The sequence below is a fragment of the Polypterus senegalus genome, chromosome 9, assembly GCF_016835505.1.
Source record: "Polypterus senegalus isolate Bchr_013 chromosome 9, ASM1683550v1, whole genome shotgun sequence".
Classification (NCBI taxonomy): domain Eukaryota; kingdom Metazoa; phylum Chordata; class Cladistia; order Polypteriformes; family Polypteridae; genus Polypterus; species Polypterus senegalus.
Window position 1 is genome coordinate 43,039,091 of NC_053162.1, and position 25,365 is coordinate 43,064,455.

A 25,365-nucleotide genomic window follows, 5' to 3' on the forward strand; every position below is an offset into this window, starting at 1 on the left:
ATTTTTAAAATGTTCCCTTTTCTTTTTCATAACTTCTTTAACACACTACTTCTCCGCTGCGAAGCGCGGGTATATATATACCCCGATCTACATACTGTCAAATAAACGAACCTCACGCCATGGTGCAACGCTATAGGCGAATACATCCGAGGTTCAATTCCCGAGAGGGGGTGCATTAAGTGTGTACGCCTGATGAGCCCAAAATTAGGGCGAAACACATGTTTGCGTACTCTTTGAATTATTTAACAGTAAAACTATTTATATATATATATATATTGTGGACTTGACCCGGACACAGACAGGAGGATATGTTGTTTGTCACCACCACACGTTTATTATACAAATATTTACAGATATGGTCTCTCAGACCCAGTCCAAAATCAGTGCACAAACCCCAACACAGTCCTGGCCACAAATGCCACTTCTTCGGGCCGCCTCCACTCTCCTCTCTTGCCTTGTCCTCCTTCCACTCAACTCTAGCCCTGAATAAAGGGAGACGGCCCCTTTTATATTCTCCCGGATGAGCTCCAGGTGATTCCCGACACTCCTTCATTGGCCACGCCCCAGTGTGGCGGAAGTGCCGGCTGTTCTCCCGGCAGCTCTCCGGGCTCCCTTTTAATTCTTCCCCCCAGCACTTCCTGGTGTGGTGGAAGTGCTGAGGTAACAGGTCCCCAAGCACAATAACACGCGGGCTCGATGTAGTGTGCGTCAAGTTGATCTAAAATGCGCAATCAGATTCGAAAAAATATATCTTTTCAAGTTCTATTTGGATATAAGTAGGTTCTATTTAGTCGACAGAAATACCTTTGGTAGGAATGTAAGTCGAATTTAGTCTTTAAATTTCTACGCTGAAGAAAAATGTATGCAATGATGACTAAATTTAACTTACATTCCTACCAAAGATATTTCTGTCGACTAAATAAAAATTACTTATATTTAAAATTTAAATAGAACTTGAACAGATACAATAGTTCATAATACCCACGCAGACTTGCACGTAAGAGCGGAAGTCATCCGTTTTAACAAGCAGCGTATTGTACTGATACAAAATAGCCTGCCCATTTAATTATTTAGGAATGGATAGATAAATTAATATTTTGTACAAATAATGTTTTTCATTTTTCTTCCTCGATGGATTCTGGCACCCCCAGCAACCGTTGCTCGCACCCAAAGGAGCCTGGAAGCACTCCGGGTGTCGCTGGAAGGATCTTCCCCCACCTTCTCCGTTGTGGCGGAAGTGTCGATCTCCCAGGTTCCAAGACGCTCAGGGTGCCCCCTGGCAGTGGCCATGGGCTCCATTGGGCTTGAGTCTCCTTGCTCCTTCCCCGTGGTCCCCTCAACATCCAGGGCAGTTACCCCCTCGTGGCCTAGGGAACATAAAGACCACCTCCCGGTCCTTCCAGGCGTCCCGGCTGGGTCTGACCCCCAGCCTCCTGTGACAATATATATATATATATATATATATATATATATATATATATATATATATATATATATATATATAAAATAACTTCAGACTCATACTTATGAGCTAGGCAGAAACCATAGAATTTGAACCCGAGCCATCCACCACTTTTCTCCATTTTATCCATTATACTTCATGGCAAAGCACACTCGTGCACCCCTTGTCCCATAATTGTAATTATTTTCATATTAACATTTTTTTTTACCATAAAGGCTTTGAATGCATGTGTTTATAAATATCTATATATACACACAGATACAGATTTTTGTTTCCAGTGTCAGAGCTCATTCAGCCTGATCAAAGCTAAGGGGAGATAGTTGTAGTCTTTGAAAAAATTTGCATTTGTTCTTGAAAACAAACAGAGGAAGTATTGGGAACTGGAGCACGACAATCATGAAACCTTTTGATTTAGCTCACTGACTCGCTCGGCAGTCTGGCCATTGTTTCTGTGGGAGAGCACCCTACTGCGCCTACAGAACTGACAACAATGACCAAAATGAGTCAGACTTCAACTTCAGACAGACAGGGCTCTCACTTTTATCATTATGATAGTGAGACATCAGAGGACAGTGTTAGTGTAGGAGGACACCAATATGACCTGAACTTAACCCGAAAGAAGGTCTAGACGGTATTGCCTCCCACTCAGTTATTTCTGATCAGCAGTGTTGCATAACTTGCAGGACCAAACAGCCATATCTGAATAAAAGCAGAGAGATCCCCTTATGGAAAGTGACTGAAGCAAAAGTAAAACTTTCCCCTGAGAAAACCACTCAAGTGGAAGTTTTAAAGTATCTGATGTTAAATGTACTTCAGTATCTAAAAATATATCAAAAGTGCAGGTACATGTAGGATTTATCTCTGTTTTATGTATAGTCAAAAAAAGTTCTTACAAACCTAACATAATTCAAGTTATCCTCTTTGTATGTGTTGTAGTGCATTTGCTAATTCATGAGCCATGTAACATCAACATGAAGCACTGGCATGCAGAATGAGTAGACATCTTAAAGAAGACACTAACAGGAGAGGCATGCAGTCTTTATCCGCTTTAAGAAAGGGCTAATCTATTGCTGACAAGACCCTTGTTAAGTACATTTTCTTAACACAAACATGCAATAACATTTAAATGGAAAACATTTTAAGTGATCCATGGTCCCAAACGTGACAACAATTTTTGTTCAAATAACACTGAATTACATGAAAATGAATTGGTCAGAATTGGTTTAACATTAACATTAGTTATCAAAACAAACCCTAACAAGGCATACCCCACATTAAATATTTAATAAAGTGCTTTGCCTAAACTTTATCACTTATACTTTCACATTGCAATGAAATGGCATTTTGTTTTTTCTGATGCTTTTCTAAGTAGTTCATGATGTGTTTTTGAAGCTTTAATGCCCAGGAAAAAGTGAGCAACACATGAGACAGGGTGAGCAGGTGAACGCACAAACTACCTCACTGCAGCCTGCAGATCAGCCACACTGTTTGGCAAACGTCACCGAGAACAGCAACTGAACTCACCATCAGTTCTGAGAAGACCCAAGTGGACAAGAAAAGTAGACTGAGACGTGACTGCTTGTCACCAAAGTCCTGCCCCACCCTGTCCTGCAGTCTGCTGCCTGAGGTGAAATGTACCTGAAATGCCTGCATAGATGACCGAGTGTTAGCATCAGCAGCACACATCTGAAAATCGTCCCAGAGTTTTGGTATGTGCTAATTGTCCTAAAGTGTTTGTTAAGAGTAGAGATAGGACTACAGATAAGAGGAAAATGCTCCACATGGAGCAAGGTCATCAGTGGAGTCCCTCAGGGATCTTTTCTTGGACCATTACTTTTCCTGATTAATATTAATGGCATTGATTCTGGCATAGTTATTAAACAAATTCACAGATGACACTAAAATTAGAAGGATGGCAGACATGAAGGAGGCAGCAAAAAGAATTAAAAATGACCTGGAAAAGCTTCAGAACCGGGTGAACACCTGGAAAATGCAGTTTAACGTAGAAAAGTGCAAAGTGCTACATGTGGGCATTATACTGTAAATACAAGATGGGAGATAATGTCATACAGAAAGCAATCTCTGAAAAGGATTTAGGGCTTTATGTTGATGTAACATTTTCATTGACTAAGCAATGCACATAAGCAATTAAAAAGGCAAATAAAATGTTAGGTTATATCATAAAAACTGTTGAGTTTAAATCAAGGAACATTATGCTCAAACTACATAATGCACTGATAAGACCACATCTGGAGTGTTGTGTGCAGTTCTGGTCATTACTGTACAAGAAGGTGCGTCCCAGGACATAAGGACAAGTCTTACTCTGACAGACTCAGAGAATTAAACCTGTTTAGACTCAAGCACAGGAGTCTGTGTGGGGACTTAATCCAGGCATTTAAAATCCTCAAAGTCATTGATAAAGTTGATCCAAAAGCATTCTTTTGGCTTAAGGGTGAATCACGTACTCGAGGATATCAGTGAAAATTAAGGGGAAGGAAATTTAAAACCAAACCCACGAAGCACACACTTATTTACAAAACAGTTGTGGGATTCGGGAACAAACTATGGAGACATGTAGCTGAAGCAGAAACCTTCACAACCTTTAAGAAAAACCTGGATGAGATATGGGGACAGCTTAGCAATTAGCTAAACAAACTGGCTTGATGGACTGAATGGTCTCCTCTCATTTGTCAAATTTCTTATGTTCTTGTGTTCTTAAATTGTGGAAAGCCCATAGCTCATTTGCTTTCTGGCTTAACATTGAAGTAATGAATGTGTCTAGCAAATTATATCAGAGTAAAAGTAACCATTTGCATTTGGACATGTACTTGAATAAAAGTGAAAGCGGCAAAAAATGTTAAACTCAAGTAAACATACTCAAGTACAGTAACAAAGAATTTCAGCTCTCTTACTATACATCACCACTGATGAGTTAATAAATATAATAAGTGTGAGCCTATTGCCACAGACACAGTCGAACTAGACTCTGAAAAATGGCCTCCTTCGGATTATAATGTCAGCACCAGATTTACCAAAGGACAAAGTAAAAATGAAGTCTTTGGAAAGACTAAGATTTCTCCACATCCACTTCAATTAGCTTTCAGTGGATGTGGAGAAATTAAAAGGAAAAGCAAACATTTTCAGCAGCAGTTACTAGGCCATCAAAGCATAATGGAGTAATAATAACTATTTACACATATATAGCAACTTTTATACATAAAACAGCTTAAAGTACTTTGCAAAGAAGAATATAGTAATAAAACACAAGACATGATCAAAAATAATTCAATCAAACATTATGTAAAATATCAAACATTACGTAAAACTGACAACAATGACCAAAAATGAGTCAGACTTCAACTTCAGACAGACAGGGCTCTCACTTCAAAATATAATAAAGTAAAATATAATAAAATATTATGTGACAAATACATAAAGTATAACAAAATATAATAAAGTTAATAAAATAAAATCCACTACTATGTAGAAAAATCTCTGTCCCTCAATGGCTCCTAATAAAGAAAACCCAAATGTTGACACAGTCACTTCATTTCCTTTATCTGCTTTCCATGGCCATAGCAAACTGAGACTAAAACATATTTGTTTTTCTATTTAACAAATACATTCAACATATTTTTCATGCAAAATTTGGATCAGAATCATCCAAATGTGACATTGTACCTTTGGCCTGCTTTTCCTCATCACCCATGAATATCCATCCATTATCCAACCCGCTATATCCTAACAACAGGGTCACGGGGGTCTCCTGGAGCCAATCCCAGCCAACACAGGGAGCAAGGCAGGAAACAAACCCCATTAACACTCAAATTCAAATTACAAAGTCATTGCTTCCTGTATAAAATTTGCATGATCTCCATGTATCCATGCAGATTTCTTTCTGGATGCTTCACTTTTCCTCCCTCAGCCCAGATGCAGTGTGACGGTAACTGGAGATGCTAAACTGCTCCTGTTTGAGTGAGTGATAGGTAGTGGACCCTTCAATGAAATGGCACCTCATCCACAACTGTCTCCTGCCCAAAACTATAATATGGACACCAGGATCTCAGATAAATTAATCAAATTCAATAACAGATGGACAGAATGATGGATTATGGACTGACAGAGTTATGTTCCTGCTTTACACATGATGCTGCCAGGACAGCTGCCTGCTGCTGTGACACTACAATTGGATTAAGCAGGTGAAGTTAGTGAATGAACTGATGGACTTACCCACTGATTTTTCAAAAATATGGAAGAGAACTTGTAAGGTCAAAGGGTGCTTTGACATCTCTATATATAATCTTCATTTGGATCTTGATCTTTGTTTGTCCGGGAATGAATTAGAAGAAGAAGCACTAGATGGCAGTAGAGAGACAGCTAAAACATAGGCATTGCATTAAGAATCTCCTCCAGGCTTATACTACTGAAGACTGTAGTACGCCAGTCACACCTCAAAACACAGATATTCAAACTAAACAAATTGTTGTGCTTTAAATTAACTAAAGACATCTTCATTTAGATCTTGATCTTTGTTTGTCCGCGAATTCCATGCATGCATAGACCACCTTCCAGTTTAGTATGTTGTTGTTACTCACGGATGTCAACAATGTGCCGGAATAACGAAAGGGGTGGTGGACAGTGTTAAGCTGGTTAGCTCCTGAGGCCTGGTTAGAGAATGAGATTGCCGAAGATAAAAGGTACGTGCCTATGTAACATATGAATGAAAGAAAGACAGTGGGTAAAATAAATGACAACGTAATAGCACGTACCAGAAATTATTATTGTTACATTGTAGCCGGCGAGTGCTGCGCATCTCACAGTTGTACCGCGGCTTGCTCACTTGTCAGTGAAGTGATCCCTATTTAAGCTTTAAAGAGCCTGGATATCTATGTGTCCTCCTTTTATAACCATTGCTCCGTGTATATTGCCTTACTCTTTGGATTGCCACAAAGCAACCTGCGAGATTGGAGAAAGGTTGAGAAGAGATTGTGAGGGGAAGCGACAGCATCGTGAAAACGAGACGGACTGTGAACGGACAGAAGCAGAAATGCTCCTACACCACCACATAATTACTATTCGGACAGTGATTCCGAGTAGGCCGTTCCTATCGAATCAATAACCAAGGGTTTTCTTTTGTAATTTTGTTTCCCTTATAAAAAAATCATAATGCTGTGCGACAAAGGGAACAGTTCACGACTGGCAGCCGCATTTAAACAGGGAGCCCTTCACAGACAACTTTAACAAGCGCAACGTAGTTGGGCCGCACATGACTAGTCTATACAGTAGCCGGTCATAAAATAATGGACCCCAACTAAATATTACGCACTAAATATTACGCACTAAATATTGAGTGCTGTACATGCTCATACTTTTCATGTTCATACCTTTCAGTTGGCCAACATTTCTAAAAATCCTTTTTTTGCATTGGTCTTAATTTATATTCTAATTTTCCGAGATGCTGAATTTGGGACTTTCATTAGTTGTCAGTTATAATCATCAAAATTAAAAGAAATAAACATTTGAAATACCTCAGTCTGTGTGTAATGAATGAATCTAATATACAAGTTTCACTTTTTGAACGGAATTACTGAAATAAATCAACTTTGTCATGATATTCTAATTTTATGACCGGCACCTGTATATATAATTCACTAAGGCAAGACACCCATGGAGGAAAGCACGCCGGAAGGGGCGTGGATTCACTAAGCCGCCGACAAGTAAGACACCTATGGCGCACGCAGGATGGAGCCACGCCCACCAACTCCAAGACCATTGCATACGATGACAACTCGCAGAGCCACACCCACCAACTCGGACGCGACGACACAGACAAAACTGCGTCATTTATATTCGTCTGTCGTAGAGGCCACATGCTACTCCAAGCCACGTTGACTGTTCATAGAGGCGTGTTTCTCGCGAAGATGAATCGCCATATGCAGCGTGTAAAATGGTTTGCGAGAGGTATTCCATGGGATCCTTAAAACATTCCTTTACAACTGAGGTTAAAACACAATGAAGTAAGCAGTCTTTAAAAACCGAGTTTTCGGTTACGACGCACGACCGCGTGCACCATAGCAAACTGTTTTACACGCTACATACAGCAATTTGCATCCGCGACAAACATGCGTCTTCTTAGATGCTCCTGCACTTTGTTCACACCCCCCTCCCACCTCGCTACTACCGTGGTCGGGTGTCTTGGTGGATTATATATAGAAAGGCTATATGTTAATTTTCTCCCTGTGCTTAAAAATCATTAAAAAAAAACGTCCTGATTATGCGGCGTATGGTACACCACGGGTTGGCTAGTAAAATATTATTAAATAAAACACTTCTAGAAAACGCTCTTTTGAACTAAAATGGAACAGGCATAAACACAAGTGACCGAGCGTTTGAATTGAAGTCTCATTCGTTGGTCACAAGTCCCGCCTTGTAGCACGTGACATTGACGGCGCGGCGTTCACGGAGAGAAGGCATACAACTAAAAATTAAAAGAAGCAGACAAGCAAGTGAAATCTTCAAGAAGAAAATGCGCATCGGATCTTAGCAAATTAGAGATGCTTCAACTAGTGGATGGTTTATTCACTCCTGTAGTTTCACATCCTGTCGCTAAATAATCCTAAAAATACTCCACTTGTGGATTTGATTATAAATGTAACAATGGAAGACAGGACTACAATTCAAATGTTCTTTTGTGGGAGAGCGTTAAGTTTCAGTTGATAAGATCGTTCTCCCAAAGTAACTTACTTAAAATATTTGGTACTTGTGTACTAAACGGACGGTGGTGAATCCAAAACCACCCCCTACCTCCCGGAGCCCACCACTAGAATGGGTAGGGGGTTCATCAAAACACTTCTGTTTTCCTTTGTCATTCAATCCGTCCGTTTAGTACAAAAGTAAATATTTTACTGAAAATACATATGTTTGAGTAGTTGTGTGAACATACGACGGGTGTGATTGATTATTCGACCGGAGTATAATGTAAGATTTTTTATAGAAATTTTTGATTTGTTTGCTGTTTTCGGACACAGGATTGTGTTCTATCAGAAGCTTTGTTATCCCTGTTCATCATGAATACAAGAGATTACAATTTATTCTCGGTCATTATTACAAACATCTTAAAAATCATTTTTGGGTGGAGTATTTCTTTAAATTAAGAATTAATAATTAAGATAAACAACAACAACAATATTTATTTATATAGCACATTTTCATACAAATTATGAAGCTCAAAGTGCTTTACATAATGAAGAAAGAGAAAAAAACACAAAATAAATATAAATTAGAATAAGTGAACATTAGTTAACACAGAAAAAATGTAAGGTCCGATGGACAGGGAGGACAGAAAAAAAAACTCCAGATGGTTGGAGAAAAAAATAAAATCTGCAGGGGTTCCAGGCCAAGAGACCGCTCAGCCCACTCTGGGCATTCTACCTAACATAAATGACCTCAATCAGTCCTCATAGTATTCAGGGTTCTCATGGAAGAACTTGATGATGACGGTCATGTGGACTTCTGGCCTTAAATCCATCAATGTAGGGACTCTGTCTCTGTCAACTGCCTCTCACGGTTTATTGACAGCTAGTTAAGAAAATAAGTAGATTAACACGGTAAATACATTAATTTAATATTAAAGAAGAAATTATGTTAGGGTTAATTGAAACGAAGCACAAAACATATTACTTGAGTAATAATTTGCCTCAGCAGCAGTAACTGACATTTAATTGAGAAAATGGCTTGGAACGGAAACCTGCAACCACTATAGCTCTCCGGGTCTGATTTTGAGAATTCTCTTCCTTTGCACGGGCAAACGTTAAATTAAATTAGACAAATTAGAAATTAAAAAGCAAAGCAGACTAGATAGGGAAAAACAGATAGTGAGTCACTGGGCCGGTCTGCTTCAGTGATGACAATAAAAGTTTTAAAACACCCCGAAGTCAAATGACAAACCGGCATTTCTGCACAGAGTCATTCGGAGAGTTGTTATATCGGGCAGGATTTTTAAAGTTTGATTCAATATCAGATTTATATACAGTAAATTCGTCAGTATTAAATTAACACTTAAAGGCTATTAATTAATTAACACTCTCCGTACTTTTTAATGGTTATTTTAACTCTAAGAGTGATTACAAAACTGGCGATTTTGCTTTGCATATTCAAATATGTTTGACATTCAGTTATGAACAGGAATATTGCATAAGCCGCTTTTTCAGTTGCTCCATTTTCCGAAACACAGGTTATTTCATGAAATTAGTCATTTCATTAAATCGCTGTAGCATTCCGCATGTTGGCTGGAGAGAGGTCGTTATTCAAAGAAGGGTAAACTTCAGTGACACTTCAGCGCATGCTAAGGAGAGCACGCCCTGTTCGTGCTGTTTGTGCACTGAGGCCGCAAAACTCTTTCAGGCAGGGTTTGAATTCTTGATCCTGGAGCTGCACTGTCAGCGTGGAGTTTAAGTCTTCTTCCTGCGCGTGTATGTATTTATTTAATTTTTGAATCAATTTATTTTGGTTCTTAGGTTTTCTTCTCATTCCCTGAAGACATACACGTTAGGTTAACTGGTCACTTTTGATTGAATGTGGATGTGCTTCTCTGTGCCTTGTGATTCTCTGGCAACCTGTCTGGGTTTGGCTCCTTCCGATGATGCTGCAGGTGTAGTTAGACTGCTGTCGTCCACGATTTGTTGAGAGAGGGTTCTAAAATAAGATGGATGGTCACGGGAGGATTAACCATGTGGGCAATCGGGAGATTGTCGGGAAGGACACCGGCACCAAAAAAGCCTAAGCACGAAATAACGGCTTCGGGTTTCATAAGCATCTACAGCAGATTGCTTCTTACATACATTCGCCGGTTTAATTAAAATGAAACATGCCATTTCATGTAATTAACTTAATTTTGGAAATAAATAGCCGACGTTTCAACGCAGGGGTTGACATCCTAAGCACCGGCTTACTGTGCATCCTACTCAGACAATGACATCGACAGGTGTCCTCTTGTTACAGGAGTTCTCAACCTACGGTCCGCTTCACTTGAACACTTTACCCGCACAAAAAAACCCTGGATATCACTGACATCGCAAATCGCTCGATTTGGTCTTTTCTCCGCACGTTTATACTTAGTGCATTTTTAACAGTGTACATTATGTAAAGTCTTGTAACCCTTTTGTAATCTACATGTAAATTAAATCGGTTTATTAGAACATTTTAGGGTGCTTCATAAGTCGGTTTCATGCATCAAACAAAAATGTCAAGGGAATATCGTACCAGGAATACCAACAATTTCAACTCGTGCTGCAGTTACTCAAGTAATGCCACCCTTTGATTTTCGCTTCTTTGCTCAGGTTTTTTTTTTCTGGTTTAACAGCCTGAAAATGTCTCCAAAGAACATGGGAACGCAAACACTTTTTTGTGTTGCACTCTTAAAAATAAAGCTGCCAAATAGATTCTCCCGTGCGGTGCACTATAGGGCATATAGAAGAATCATTTTTGCTTTCCAAGAGACCCATCTAACCTTTGTAGTGACGGGCTCCATAAATAACCACGTACAGGTGGTATCAGAGTTGTGAAACACCAAAGGGTTCGTGATTCTTAGGATATTTGCTGCGCACAATGTGCCATGTAAGTTCAAGTTTTCTTCATGTGTTAGCATCCTGCTAAGTAGCCCGCTAGATATTTCTGTTTTGTCCTAGAGAAACAATTTCGTATTCAAAGAACCTTTCCCAGAAGATGAAATGGATCTTTTAAAGCAATGGTTCCACGAGGAACCACGCAGCTCATTGAATTCTCACTTAAGACCCACAATTATTAAGAAGTGTGAAGTTTCTTCAGTCCAGTTGATATGTACAGTGTCCAAGCATTTATTGACTTCTTCAGTGTTTATTAATTAAGAAGAAGATAACCGGCAAATGAAGGCACGCCTCTCATGGATTGTAATCTGTAGTTCCTCCTCTAAACAGCATCAAGAAGTTCGATACGAAAAGTCTTACTCATGAAAGTGTATTTATTATTTATTTTTACTGTTATCAGTTAAACAAGCGGGAGAGGGAAGGTTGGTTTTGTTCTTACTAATTACTAAACGGTTTCTCTCTTTGCTCACTAATCTTATTTAATTTTTTATAAAGATTTGGTTGTAAAAAATACATTACCAGGGAAATGTTTTATGTATAAGTCTTATTTATTTATTGTCCTTTTCAAAGAAACGTGTGGCTTTCTTAATGTGCAGCCCACTCGGCAGCCTTCAGCAACACCACGCGCAGCGTGACATTCAGCGGCGCTCGAAGACAAATTTAACTCGTAACTAAGTTGCAGCGTTTCATTTTTTTTTTTAAATTTAGGAATGGAATTATAGTTATTTATTATTTAATGTCCCTGATTCTTGTTGTGCTTTTTTCACATTTTATCCCACTGCCTGCCCTGACCGGATTTGGCCTATATACGTTTTATTTTATTTGTTTGATTCCACGTTTTGGGTACAAGGAACTTCAATGAAATTCTGAAAAAGCGGAATGTAATAATTTGAAAAAAAAAATATGCTGTGGTTTGCCTATTTTCTAAATTGTGTGTGTACTGGAAGGAACAATTAAACATTGATTCACAAATCATTAACAATTGTGATTGACTAGAGATTCTTATAGCGACTCAGTCCTACTGACCTTAATTCGGAGTTTAAGAAAACAGATGCAAATGGCAGGTATCGCTGAAAGTATTTTTGCTGGGTCATTAAATGTTTTGACATGCAGTCCGCTCTTTAAAAGACTGGCTGAGCGGTTACTAAGAACAATTTAAATCTGCTGGGGTTCATATATATATATATATATATATATATTGATGCCTGTCAGGATTTATACTAAAAGATCAAGAAAACCTGAGCTTAACCTGTATTACTGTATGTGGCAAGAATCATTTTTTTTATATCAGGAACCTACTGGTATTTGAAAAATCTGTTAACCATGGTTATTTACATTAGTCTGTTAAAGATTTAAATAAATATAAAGATTCTTTCTGAAACCAAAAATGGTTCCCCTATGCATTTGTCTGAAGAACCTGCACTTTTATTTCTAAGAGTATATATTGCATTTGATTTGTCTCTGTGTGTAGGTGTGCATATGGGTGGGGGGCACCAGAGGACCTGATGCTTAGGGGCATTGTACACTATAGAAAATTATTTGTTAAATGAACTTTATTCACTCATGGACAGTGGCTTTGCACAATTAGATTGAGTAGTTTTAAAGTAAGTCGATTGAAGTATTGGTTAATGCCAGTCACTTCATTCGTAGATTACTGCAATGCCATTCTATCTGGCATCTATAAAAAACACATCAAGTCAAGTCAAGTTGGGGAGCATGCACTGGTACAGCCTGTTGCCACACCCACTACATGATGAAACAACTTGGGATCCCAGTTGGCAACCCCCCAAGGCAGACACACAGTCCAGTCTCACCCTCCGGAAATAACCCTCTATCTGCCGCAGCCAGGTGTTTCATGGGCGACCCCTTGGCCTGGTCCAGCCACTCAGGTCCCCAATAATGAGGATCTTATGAGCCGGATCACCTTCTGGGAAACACAGCACATGGCCGTAGTGTTGTAATTGACGCTCCTTCACAATGCAGGTAATGTGCCTTATTCGGGACTCCATGAGCAACTGCTCATTTGACACAAAGTTAAACCAATGGTACCCAAGGATTTTCCATAGAGACACAATACCAAAGGAGTCCAGTCTTTGTCTCAGGTCACTGGGTAGTGTTCATGTCTCGCAACCATATAGCAAGACAGGAAACACCAGGACTCTAAAAACTTGGACCTTCGTCCTTTTGCATAGATATTAGGAGCGCCACACACCCCTTTCCAGTGACCTTATGACCCCTCATGCTCTCCCAATCTTTCAAGTGACTTCAGATGAATGTCACTGCCAAGGTAATTAAACCTCTCGACAAGGTCAACACTCTCTCCGCAAACAGACACACTGCTGATGGCTGTGCCCAAGAGGTCATTAAAGACCTGGGTCTTGATTTTTATCCAGGACACTCGCAAGCCCAGACACTCAGTCTCCTCAGTCAGTCTCTCGAGTGCCACAATCAGAGCCTCCATTGACTCTGCAAAGATCACAGAATCGTCCCCAGAGTCAAAATCCATGAATCTTTCTTCACCAACGGATGGCCCACAGCCACTGGACCCCATAACCTTGCCCAACACCAATTCCATACAAGTATTGAACAGAGTAGGAGCAAAAACACACCCCTGATGAACCCCAGAATCAACTGGGAAAAACACAGAGGTTCTGCCTCCACTCTGCATAGCACTCACAGTACCAGTGTACAGGATCCAGCAACCTTGAGGGGATCCAGTGAACTCTCCATCAGCTGAGTCGAACACTTTATGAAAATTTACAAAGACTATAAAGAAACTCAATATTTGTGTTTGCGCTCTGAGAACCCTCAGTGCCAAGATGAGGTCGATGGTAGACTTCTTAGGTGTAACACCAGACTGTTCTGGTGGCTGGTAGGTGAGCAAGCGATCATGGATCCTATTGAGGATGACCCTAGCAAGGACCTTACCTGGCACTGAGAGCAGTGTTTTCTCCCTGTAGATGCTGCAATCCATGTGATCACCCTTCCCTTTCCAGATAGGGACGACAAGTCCCGTTTTCCAGTCAGTTGAGATGATGCCAGTCTCCCAAATGGAAGCAAAGATTGCTTGCAATGCCAGGAGGACAGCCTCACCACCAGCCTGGAGAAGTTCACCCCAGATACCACAGATCCCTGCAGCCTTTCCTCCCCTCAGCTTGTTCCGCCACCGGTGCAATCTTAGTGAGATTGGGTGGATCACAGCAAATTGGAGGATCAGCCTCAAGAACCGTGAACTGAGAGATATCCAGCGTCCTAGCCAGAAGATCAGCTTTGATCAACTGCTCAATGCAGCCAGCCCAGCGGGTCACAACTGCAGTGTCATCCATAAGGAACACATCCATCACTTGCAACTTATACAAAGCTCTGCTGCTAGGATAGTTCTAAGTCCACTGAACATATTCTCTCCCAAATCCGCTGGCTCATTGTCTATTATCGAATACAATTCAAAATACTGCTCTTAACATTTAAAGCTCTCCACAGTCTTGCTCCTGTCTACCTCCTCCTCAGATCCTCATCTGCAGTTTTACTTTCTGTACCACTCATCAAACTCTGTTTTATAGCAGCCAGAGCGTTCTCTTTTAGTGGCCCTTCTCTCTGGGATTCTCTTCCCTCTCACATTTGTCAACTGGACTCAATGACACAATTTCAAACTGCTCTCAAAACAGATTTTTTCAAACTGGCTTACCAACTATGATTTTGCACAGTTACAGCCGGCTACCTTTTATGTTTATTACTGCTTTTGTACCCTTATTGCTTTTTGATTCTATTGTTCTATTTGCTGTTATCTTTATTACTGTAGTTTAATACTTTGTAAGGTGACCTCGAGTGCTAAAAAAGGCACCAAATGTATTATTATTAATTTGTTCAGAAAACATATAGGTAAGATATTTTAGTGTAGAATTCAAGTAACTAAAACCCTTTCATTAAATTTAAATTACACATTATTTATTAAACTTTTTTTAGTTGTGAACACATTTTTTTCTTTAATCAATCCAAGTTAACCTTATTTCACTACATATGAATGAAATTGTGGACAATGGTTCAATCTCTTACTGTAAATGCGCATAAACTCTTAAATGGTTCATTAATGGTACTTTATGGTTCTTTAATGGGTTGTGTGGCTCCTTTTAGACCAATTGCTTGACAAAGCACTATTTAATTCTAGGAAGCGTTCTTTGTATATGAAGTTGGTTCTTTGTGCTTTGAAAAACTTCCTAATATGTATAAAAATGAAATCTTTAATTATGTTGGGCTGCAGGACACTAACTTTGGAAGTGCTATTAAATATGTTACCATCTTCTCATGGTTATTTACTGTACTTACAGAACTGAATAAATTGAGGTTCTTCCCGGAACGTTCATGTAGATGGGTCTTTTGGGAACCAAAAACGGTTTGGCACCTTTATTTTTGTTTGTGGGTGTCTTACTTTCTCAGGTGGTTTCGATTCTAACCCTATCTAACATATATAGGTTTGTGCAGTGTTTAGAATTATTAGGGATTATTACTGAAGCACAATTGTATGTAAAATCTTCTAACAAACACTCAATGCCTCTTCCTATCAAAGCTGCTTGGGATCGTCGGAAGTTTTAATGTCACGTATACTGCTGGCTTCTTCCTTTTTATTTTTCATTTTACACACAGAAAAAAAAACTACTGATATTTTTGGCAACCAGTCCCGCAGTCGGAAGCCATTCGCAAGTCGTTTTTATGTGTTTTTTTTTAAATGAGGCTAACCCACTGTATAGTACGGAAACCTGCAGAGGATCGTGTTGGTTTTTTTTCCTCTCCTTAACAGGCGAGTCCGCCGCCCACAGCTCTCATTTCTCAGAAGCCTGACACAATGTACGTCTCGCTCAATGATACCCATGTCTCGAATGAGACCACTAACCACATGCTGCCTAGTATCATTTTGGGGTTCTGCTTTCTGGTGGGCGCCCCTGGAAACGCACTGGTCATCGGGGTGATCCTTTCGCAGACAAAGCGCCTGACTTTCACCCTGAGGCTGATCGCCAACCTGGCCGTCACCGATCTCTTAGCGCTCCTCGTCCTGCCTTTCTGGATCTATGCTCTGGTGGACTCCTGGATTTACGGCTGGCTAGGGTGCAAGATCTTGTCCTTCGTTGTGTATTGCTCCATGTACGCCAGCATCTTCTCGGTGTTGATGCTGAGCCTTCATCGCTGCGTTCTGGTGCTAGCACCCCTCTGGAGATGGAAATCAAAAGGAGTTAAACTTGGCAACAGGCAAAGTGGCTGTCTGCTGGCTGGACTGTGGTGTGCCTCCGCCTTGCTAACAGTGCCAGTCCTTGAACCTCGCAGCGTAATGCTGCGGGACGGACGTTTTAGCTGCATCGCCTCAGCGTACACGTCCAGAGCGCATGAAGTTGCACTCCTGTTACTGGAGACTCTGCTGGGCTTCGTCATCCCGTTCCTCGTTATAGCGATCTCCTACTGTCTCATCTCGAAACGCATCACTGAGCGGGGCTTCTTGTGGAGAAGGCGGCTGACGAGACTCACAGCATGGATTGTATTCACCTTTTTCATCTTTTGGTTCCCTTACCATCTGGTTAACTTGGTGAAAGTGGGCGCTATGCTTCGACTTAGCAACAGCGAGGAGCTGCACATCCCCAGCGTCTGGGTAAATGCTGCTGGCGCTTTGACTTTCATCAACAGTTGCTTGAATCCCTTTATATACGCGTTTACTACCATTAGACCAAGAAAGGACACACATGATCAGTCGACGTGGAAACAGTTATGTCAATCGTGCTGGTCGCAACTCAGAGAGGACTTGCCATCTCAGATTGGCAGTGAGGAGTCGCGCAAAGCTGCAGTCAGGCGTGCAGACTCCTCCAACAGCTGAAGCGGCCGATAGAAAGCGTGAGGCTTGGAGGGTTCGTCTAGTGTACATCACCTGTGCGCGCCTAGCAAGGCAAACGGAGTGTTTCAAGTAATTTTTCATGAAACTGACAAACTTTTGGATTCATATCTAACCTGTCATTTACGAATGTACGACAAAAGCGAGCCGCTAGTTATTTCTGACCGTAAAGGCTTTCATTTCTGTTTCAGTACAATTCAGTTGATTCTCGTCTACTGAGTTTCAGCGCAGACAGTTGTTAAAAGAAGGCACGATCTTTGTTACTTAATAACTGTTACCACATCGTCTTCACCTACTTGAAATTAAGAATAATTAACAAACCGCGCGGCGTTTAATAGCCGCGACATTTACTCCCACGAAGAGCATTCATTTCACTGTACCTATTTTAACCTACTCGTTACTAGTGTCTCCCATAAGTGTTATGTGCCAGTCTGGAGAGTTTAGTTACAGAATTATATTAATATAAGAATCTACCTCCAGCTGCTTTTCACGAAAGAAAAAAAAAGATCATTCAGATAGTGGACATTATTTACCTCAGCGTGATTCGTACTTAGTGAGCCGCATTATTGCCAGGAGTAACTAATTACTTTTTAAAGTAAACATCGCTAAAGAGATTGCAAACGTTGCGGCAGTGAGTGTTTTTGCTGCTGCGCCTCATCATCCAAAGGCCGTCTGAGTGGAGTGTGCACGTTCTCCCTTTGTCTACAGAAGATTTCCTTCCACGTCTCATAGACTCTTATGCCAGCATTCAATATGGTCTGAACACACAGAATAACTAAAAACATACAATAAAAAATAAAACTTCTAGCTTGGTAGTCACAATGAGGCATCATTCAGATAGACTGAACTTTATTTGTCTTTAGGAGAAAATTTGGCTTTTTATAGAAATTCTTTAAATAAACAAACAAACAAACAAACAAACAAACAAACACACACACACACACACTTTGGTCTGAACACACACCGGAATGACTGTAAAGCAAGAGAATTGAAAAGAAAGCAAATTTCTGACTTGGTGAGGCATTATGTAGGCGTATTGCGGTATCGTTTCTACTTCTGCGGAATAATTTCTTGTGTGGAAGTCCACAGTGTTAGTGTGTCAGAGAGAGCATGTGCAGCATTGTTCAAAATGACACTCAGTTTTGTTTTAATGTTCTCTTAAGCTAGGATTTACAGGGGGGTCCAGAGTGTGTCTAGAATTGATCTTGCCCTTCTATTTAACCTGTTGATTGATATAAAGGAGCCCCATTCAGTAGCGTTTCTTGAGTGAAAGGAGACAGGATTGTTCTTTGTGGTGTTGTTGCTCACATCTGTATCAGAAATACAGTCATTGAGTCTTACAATCTGCGGTCTGCCAAACAGATAGTCCACTACCCAGGACACCACAGGTTCACTTATAACTGCATAACGAGGAGGTTACCCCTAAACAGAGATGACCGGATGGTATTAAAGGCGTCGGAAAAATCGAAAAACATAACCCTACCAGTGCAGTGCTGCCAGGTTTGTCCAGGCGAGATTCTCCACTTCAATTTTCGAGACACACACATTATATATATATATATATATATATATATATATATATATATATATATATATATATATATATATATATATATATATATATATATGTTACATGTTACTCCAAATCTGTGCGCAAAGCTTTAACGCCTTGATTTAGGACGCGGCACGCTAACCACTGCGCCACCCTAGATTAGCCTACGATAAGGTGATAAAAATATAACCTGTTGTGTTTGATTAAATACTAATTGTACAAATGCTAATGGTGTGCAATTATGTTAGTGATAATGTTAGTAATACACAGAGGCTCGTAAATATGTTGTTGGTTGCGTTTATTTTGTAGTTTAGCAGATCACAAAAAAATCCATATTAGCTCCTGAGCGTAAGACTCCAACTCAAATCGCTTGATTTATGAAGCGGCACGCTAAGCACTACGCCAGTTAACATAAGAAAGAGAGGTAAGAAAAAATGTAACCTGATGTTTCCGATTAAGTACATATTGTATAAACGCTACTGGTGCTTATTTTAGAGATGACCAAAGACTCATAAAAATGCTGTTGAGATTAGTATATTTTGAAGATTAACATCTTAAAAAACAACAAAAACATTTACATTTTATTAGTGCTTTTTAAAATATTTTTTCTCTTGTCGTTTCGTTGCCTTTTTAAATTTTATTTGTAGTAAGCATTATTTTATTTTGTACTTTGTGCATTAGAAATAATGGCCGTTTGTTTCACCGTTCAAATTATAAATTCTGTTTTTATTGACTTTGCATTAATTACACAGATTCCTAAATAACGACGCGTGACTGTTTTGGTTGGACTTTTTCCATTTAAAATGTACGCGTATGATGCCATCTGAATTTTCTATTGAATGGAGGAGATACCTTTTTGAAATAATTTACAGATTTCAGTTATATATATATTTGTGCCATCTATATGCTTGTTGTTCGTAGCACGTGTTTACAGTATATTCTTTGACGTGTTAATCCTAAATTAAAATAACTTTGGCAGCGAGAATCCAACTCGCGCAGATCGATTTCGATGTATTGCAAGGCACTGAATGTATTTTGTATTTGTTGCATTTGTACCTGTTTAAAGTTTTTGAAATGTAATTCAAAGTTTCATTATAAGAGCATTTGTCTGAATTTTTGATTTTTAAAAAGAAAAGGATAAGCAACTTGAAACATCAGTCGGCAAGAAAAAGATGCAAGAAGCCACTTGAGATGACACATCAGTGGGTCTGTCACGGCCCCAAGCTGCACGCGAGTCGTCGCCCCCAACCCGATCTGAAACGAACTTAGCCTACATCGTTGTCGTTGTGCATACGCGGTCAGAATCGCTGTGCTCATCAATCCATCCATTTCCTGAAGTTACTTTTTAATTACAAGGTCTTGTAGAATTGGAGACACAAAGGCAGCAAGCAAGCACGCTTTTAAGGGTCCTTTAATGGCCCTTTCCTCGTAGAGCCTTTGCTTGACAGAGGACCGTTTTATTCTGGAGAGGGTCCTTTAAGCGTAGAGAAGGTTCCTAATATGTGGACAAAATAGAGCTATAATGTGCAGGAAGCTGACAGATTAAAAAACCTGAACTTGGCCATGTGTTATTGAATTCAGCAAGTGTCCACCCATTGATATTTCATAAATCTGTTAACATGGCTATTTATGGAACCTGTTACTGATTTAATTAAATAAAGAGTCTTTATGGAATGCTCATGTGGACGGCTCTTTTAGGACAAAAAAATGGATCCCTTATGACATCACTCTGAAGACCCTCTCTAGCACCTTTACTTTTAAGACTGAAAAGGATGTCCACACTGCTTTAGTGCTGGATGACCTACAAGTAGAATGAGCACAAGCCTCTCTGGGGTGGGCTGTGTGGTGGGCCATCTCCTGGAGGCCCCCTTTTCCTTCCCACCAACGTCTTCTTTTATTTGAGCTCTATATAAAGTTAATGTCAGTTTGTGTCTTTGTATCATTCCAGAAGTCGCACACTGGTTATTTATTTATTTATTTATTTACTGAAAGGAGCAAAAAATGTAGACACCAATGGATTCTTTTTTGCTTTTTAGTATTTTGTTCTTTTTAACTTTCTGCTTATTCATTCTATCATTTACTAACAAGCGCACAAGCTACTCTTGAGCATTCAGTACTCAAGATGGGCAAACCTTCGCAGAAGCAAATGAATTTAAAAGAAAATGACAAGCATCTTAATATAAGGTAAAAATACAAATATTTTGTAATTCCTTTAAAAAGTCAGTTAAACATCATTGCACTTTTCTGAACGTAAAATTAGAGAAAACATAAGAAGGACAGCAAATTGAAAAATTAAATTCATTAAAGATAAAAATGACCAACTGATTGTGAACACTGGTTGGAAGAAAAATGTGCAGCCGTGGGGGTCTTCAGGACAGAACGTGAGAATCACTGCTCAGTGGGAGGACATGATGATAGAATCAGAGAGGGGACAGTGTGCATAGTAGTTGATCTTTTCAGTGAACGTTCCTTTTAAGCTCAGGTTTACTGCCTTGTGCACACAGTAACCAGGACATTTTTACTTGCATGTCTCCCACAGATAGTAGTACAATACAAACAGATGAAGGCAATAGACACGATGTTCCAGTTTAAAGTAATATTTATGGAAAGACCTCCACAAAGGGAGAATCACATATCTTTAAATAGTCTTTTATTCCTGAGCTTTCAACATCTACCAAGTGTCATCATCAGAAGAAAATAATTACAACATGCAGAATTAAAGGCAATATGTAGCAAATGGGTTAGGTGGGTATAGAAGTGTGGATTAGTAAGGTGGGGTTCAGAGGATGTAGGTCTTAAAGTCTTGTTTTATTATTTGGATGCTCTTCTTTTTAAGCCTGCATATTCTGGCTTCATGTCCAAGTGTCTGTTAATGATGTTTTCATTTGATAGCCACCATTCAGCCAGCTCCTTCCAGTGTGATATATACAGTATGTTCAATATGATGATTCAAAAAAAGAAATGAACATGTAGTCTAAACTAATTCATAAAGGAAGTATACGCTTTTCCTTAAAGTTAGAAATGGTCAATGTGCACCCCTCCTGTCATGCCATACGTCAGCCATGTAGCTTCCTTCACCCAAGTGTGACCACCAGCACCCCAGACACACCTACACAACACAGTCCTGGGTTCAAATGCAATATCTTCTTTATTTATAATACCTCTGCTGTTCTCCAAATACAACACAACAATAAATCTCTTCCCTATTTCTGTACCTCCCTTGAAGCCTCGTCCACACTCCTCCCGACTCTGATGGCCCCTGCAGGAAATTCAGCTTCTTTTATGCCAGGCCCAGGAGTACTTCCAGAGCCACAGCATTTCATACTGGAAGCACTTCCCGGCTCAGGTGAAAGTTTTTTTAAAAAGGTTATAATGATCCCCTGCAGCTCCCCCTTGGCGGCACACAAGAACCCCTACAGGGATGTTCCATGGGAGTGCATTTCCCAGCCTGCCCTGCAAATATTCCTATGTGTGTCCCACTAGTTGGATGCTGCCACCATGTGCACAGGGGGAGAATATAGCTTTGGAAGGCAGAGACCCCTCCAACCCCATCCTTCCATTGTGGCCTCCCTTTCTGGCAAGAAACCAATTTCCATCCTGGCTGGGACCCCTGCCATCTAACACACCATTCACACCGGACATGTTGTAGCAAACCACTAGTGATGGCTGGCACTGCAGTCAGGATGTGTTACCTCATTTGTTTGCAACTATCTAGCATCTAAATTTGGGTAAAGTTAAGATGTACAATTTTAAACATGGGTGGCACGGTGGCGCAGTGGTAGTGCTGCTGCCTCGCAGTAAGGAGACCTGGGTTCGCTTCCCGGGTCCTCCATGCCTGGAGTTTGCATGTTCTCCCCGTGTCTGCGTGGGTTTCTTCCCACCGTCCAAAGAAATGCAGGTAAGATGGATGGGCGATTCTAAATTGGCCCGTTTGTGTGTGTCCTGTGGTGGGTTGGCACCCTGCCCGGGATTGGTTCCTGCCCTGTGTTGGCTGGGATTGGCTCCAGCAGACCCCCGTGTTCAGATTCAGCAGGTTGGAAAATGAATGGATGGATTTTAAACATAAGATCTGTTCAGATGATACTTAAGTTACAGAGGAAGGCATTTCCCTTATTTGGATCTTTCATTGTGTTTCTCCCATTTTTTTGGCTTCTTTGTGTAATGCAGACTAATTAATCATAGACTTGTTTTTAATTGTGTTATATTGATATAGGGATGCTAAGGAAGTGGCACTCAAAGTGTGACAAATATCAGTTTCCGCATTCATCCAGGATGTGCAGATATTAGTGTTAAATGAAGGCAACAAGGCCTTTATATTTATTGGATGTTCACCAAAAAGAAAATCTCAAAGGCTTTCTGATCAGTCCTAAATTCTAAAGTTATAAAACACATTCAGGAAGTGTTCAGGTTCTTCACATTTTGTTATGTTGCACCTAATCAAGCAAAACACTAAACCCCAGAATGACAAAGGAAAAACAGAATTTTAGCAGTTTTTGCAAACTGATTAAAAATGAAATATTGCATTGATGCAAGTTCTCAGATCCAGTCAGTATCTCGTTGAAGCACCTTTGGCAGCGATTACAGCATGGGGTCTTCTTAGGTGACATGACAAACTTCACACACCTCTTATTTGGGGATTGTTGTCCGTCTTCCTTGCAAATCTTCTCGAGCTCTGTCAGGTTGGATAGAGATAGAGAGAGAGTCGGTGGTCAGCTATTTCCAGGTCTCTCCAGGGATGTTTGATTGGGTTGAAGTTGGGGTTCTGGCTGGGCAACTCAAGGACAACCTTAGAGCTGTCCCTAAGCCACTCCTGACGGCGGCTGAGGGCACACTGGAGAAGGTTTTCATTAACAATGTCTCCATACTTTGCCTCGTTCAGCTTACCCTCAACCCTGACTAGTTCCCCAGTCCCTGCCACTGAAAAATAACTGTACAGCATGATGCTGCCACCACCCTGCTTCATAGTTGGAACGGTATTGTACAGGTGACGAGCAGTGCATGGTTTTCTCCAGATTAGATGCTTAGAACTGTTGCCAAACAATTAATTCGACCAGAGAATTTTGTTTCTCGCAGTTTAAGAGTCCATTAGGTGTCTTCTGGCAAACTACAAGTGGGCTTGCATGTGTTTTTTTTTACTGAGGGGAAATGTCTGCCTGGCTACTCTGACATAATGCCCAGATCGGTGGAGTGTTGCATTGATATATGTTTTTTTGGAAGTTTCTCCCATCTCCACACAGGTTCTCTAGAGCTCAGCAAGTGTGACCATCAGGTTTTTGGCAGTGACGTGTGATGAGGTTCATGGCTGGGGAGGCACCGACTCCTTCAGAGTCAGATTTACAAATATATGAACCCAAAAGAGTAGCTTGTTCACTATTCAGTCGGCAGCATGCACACTGACTGCTGGTTAGGTTTCATATCTCATCAGCATTCTTTATGCACACATCGGTTAGGCGCATATTTGGCTAAGAAAGAACGTTATATTTATAGCAGCGACAGAGAGCGGAGAGAGCGTGTTTGCTCTGCGCCCTCCATGTGCTCTAAATTTGCTGTTGCAATTCCACAATTCTTACTCATTCGATACAAATGAAAGTATTGAGTGGTGTACAAAAAAACCTTAATTGAAATATTTAGTTGTTTATAAAAGCTTTTAATTCTGATGCTTTGATCAATTATAATACAGACTGTTCAACAAAAGGATAACAAGAAAAACAAAAAGAATATTTTATTTACTGCGGTGGGTTGGCACCCTGCCCAGGATTGGTTCCTGCCTTGTGCCCTGTGTTGGCTGGGATTTGCTCCAGCAGACCCCCGTGACCCTGTATTCGGATTCAGCGGGTTAGAAAATGGATGGATGGATATTTTATTTAAGGTCAATGTTTAGTTTTTAAATATTTGTTTTTTTTTAGTCTGATCCCATTTTTTATGAAATTGAAAGCCATTTATGGTCTTACCTTTAATCATAAATGAAGTCCATGCGCCTATCCTTCTCCATGAAAATCTCCATCACTTTCTTGTATCATTCCTCCTTATTTTCCTTTAGTTTTAAAAGTCTTAATCTTCTATTTTGGCAGTCAGTCAGAACAAAAAATAAAACTAAACGGACCACTGCAGTGCACTTGACTTTCTGATATCGCTAACTTATTGGTGCCTCTGTGTAGAAGAACAGCAGCAATGAAAACCTGTTGGGCTCACATGTGCCCCCTTCAGTACAGCACGGTACTGTCTGCCTCACCTTGTGCCTGTTCACTGCGGTTTTATGTCCAATCAGTAAGACTAAATATGTCACACACATTCATTAAAGATATTAGCCAGACTGTTGAAAGTCAGGGAGTATAATAAACATGTCTGCAAATATTATATTGGCGACATACACAGAGAGACAGCAACAGGAACTCGCCAACTGCATGCATCAACTCCGTGTGTGAGGGACAGCACAGTCCGAGGTGAGGTGAGGCTCGTCACTGCCGTACCTTGCATTTCTCCCCTCTATTTGAACAGGAAATGTGCAAAGACAGTGATTTTGACTATAAAAACAATCAAAATTATTAGAATCATACAGAAAACAAATTTATAGCACAGACCAGTGGACACATTTATTTTATGTTATCATTATTAGTTTTGCGGTGGGCTGGCGTCTTGCCTGGGGTTTGTTTCCTGTCTTGCACCCTGTGTTGGCTGGGACTGGCTCCAGCAGACCCCCGTGACCCTGTAGTTAGGATATAGCAGGTTGGATGATGAATGGATGGATTATTAGTTTTTTTTACTTTTCATGATGACCCCCTGACCCTGGTTTTTGGTCACCTCTTTTACCAAGGCTCTACTCCCCTAATTGCTCAGTTTGGCTGGACTCCAAGGT

General features: G+C 40.3%; 1 protein-coding gene across 1 annotated transcript; it reads left to right on the forward strand.

Moving 5' to 3' along the window:
- Positions 1-15,925: 15,925 nt before the first annotated feature.
- Positions 15,926-16,942, forward strand: LOC120534851 (leukotriene B4 receptor 1-like). The gene has a single exon (XM_039762364.1). The coding sequence runs from the start codon at positions 15,926-15,928 to the stop codon at positions 16,940-16,942; it is 1,017 nt and encodes a 338-aa protein (XP_039618298.1).
- Positions 16,943-25,365: the final 8,423 nt, after the last annotated feature.

Bases quoted from the DNA above. Each gene is read 5' to 3' on its own strand.
- LOC120534851 (XM_039762364.1), top strand. From the start codon at position 15,926: ATGTACGTCTCGCTCAATGATACCCATGTCTCGAATGAGACCACTAAC.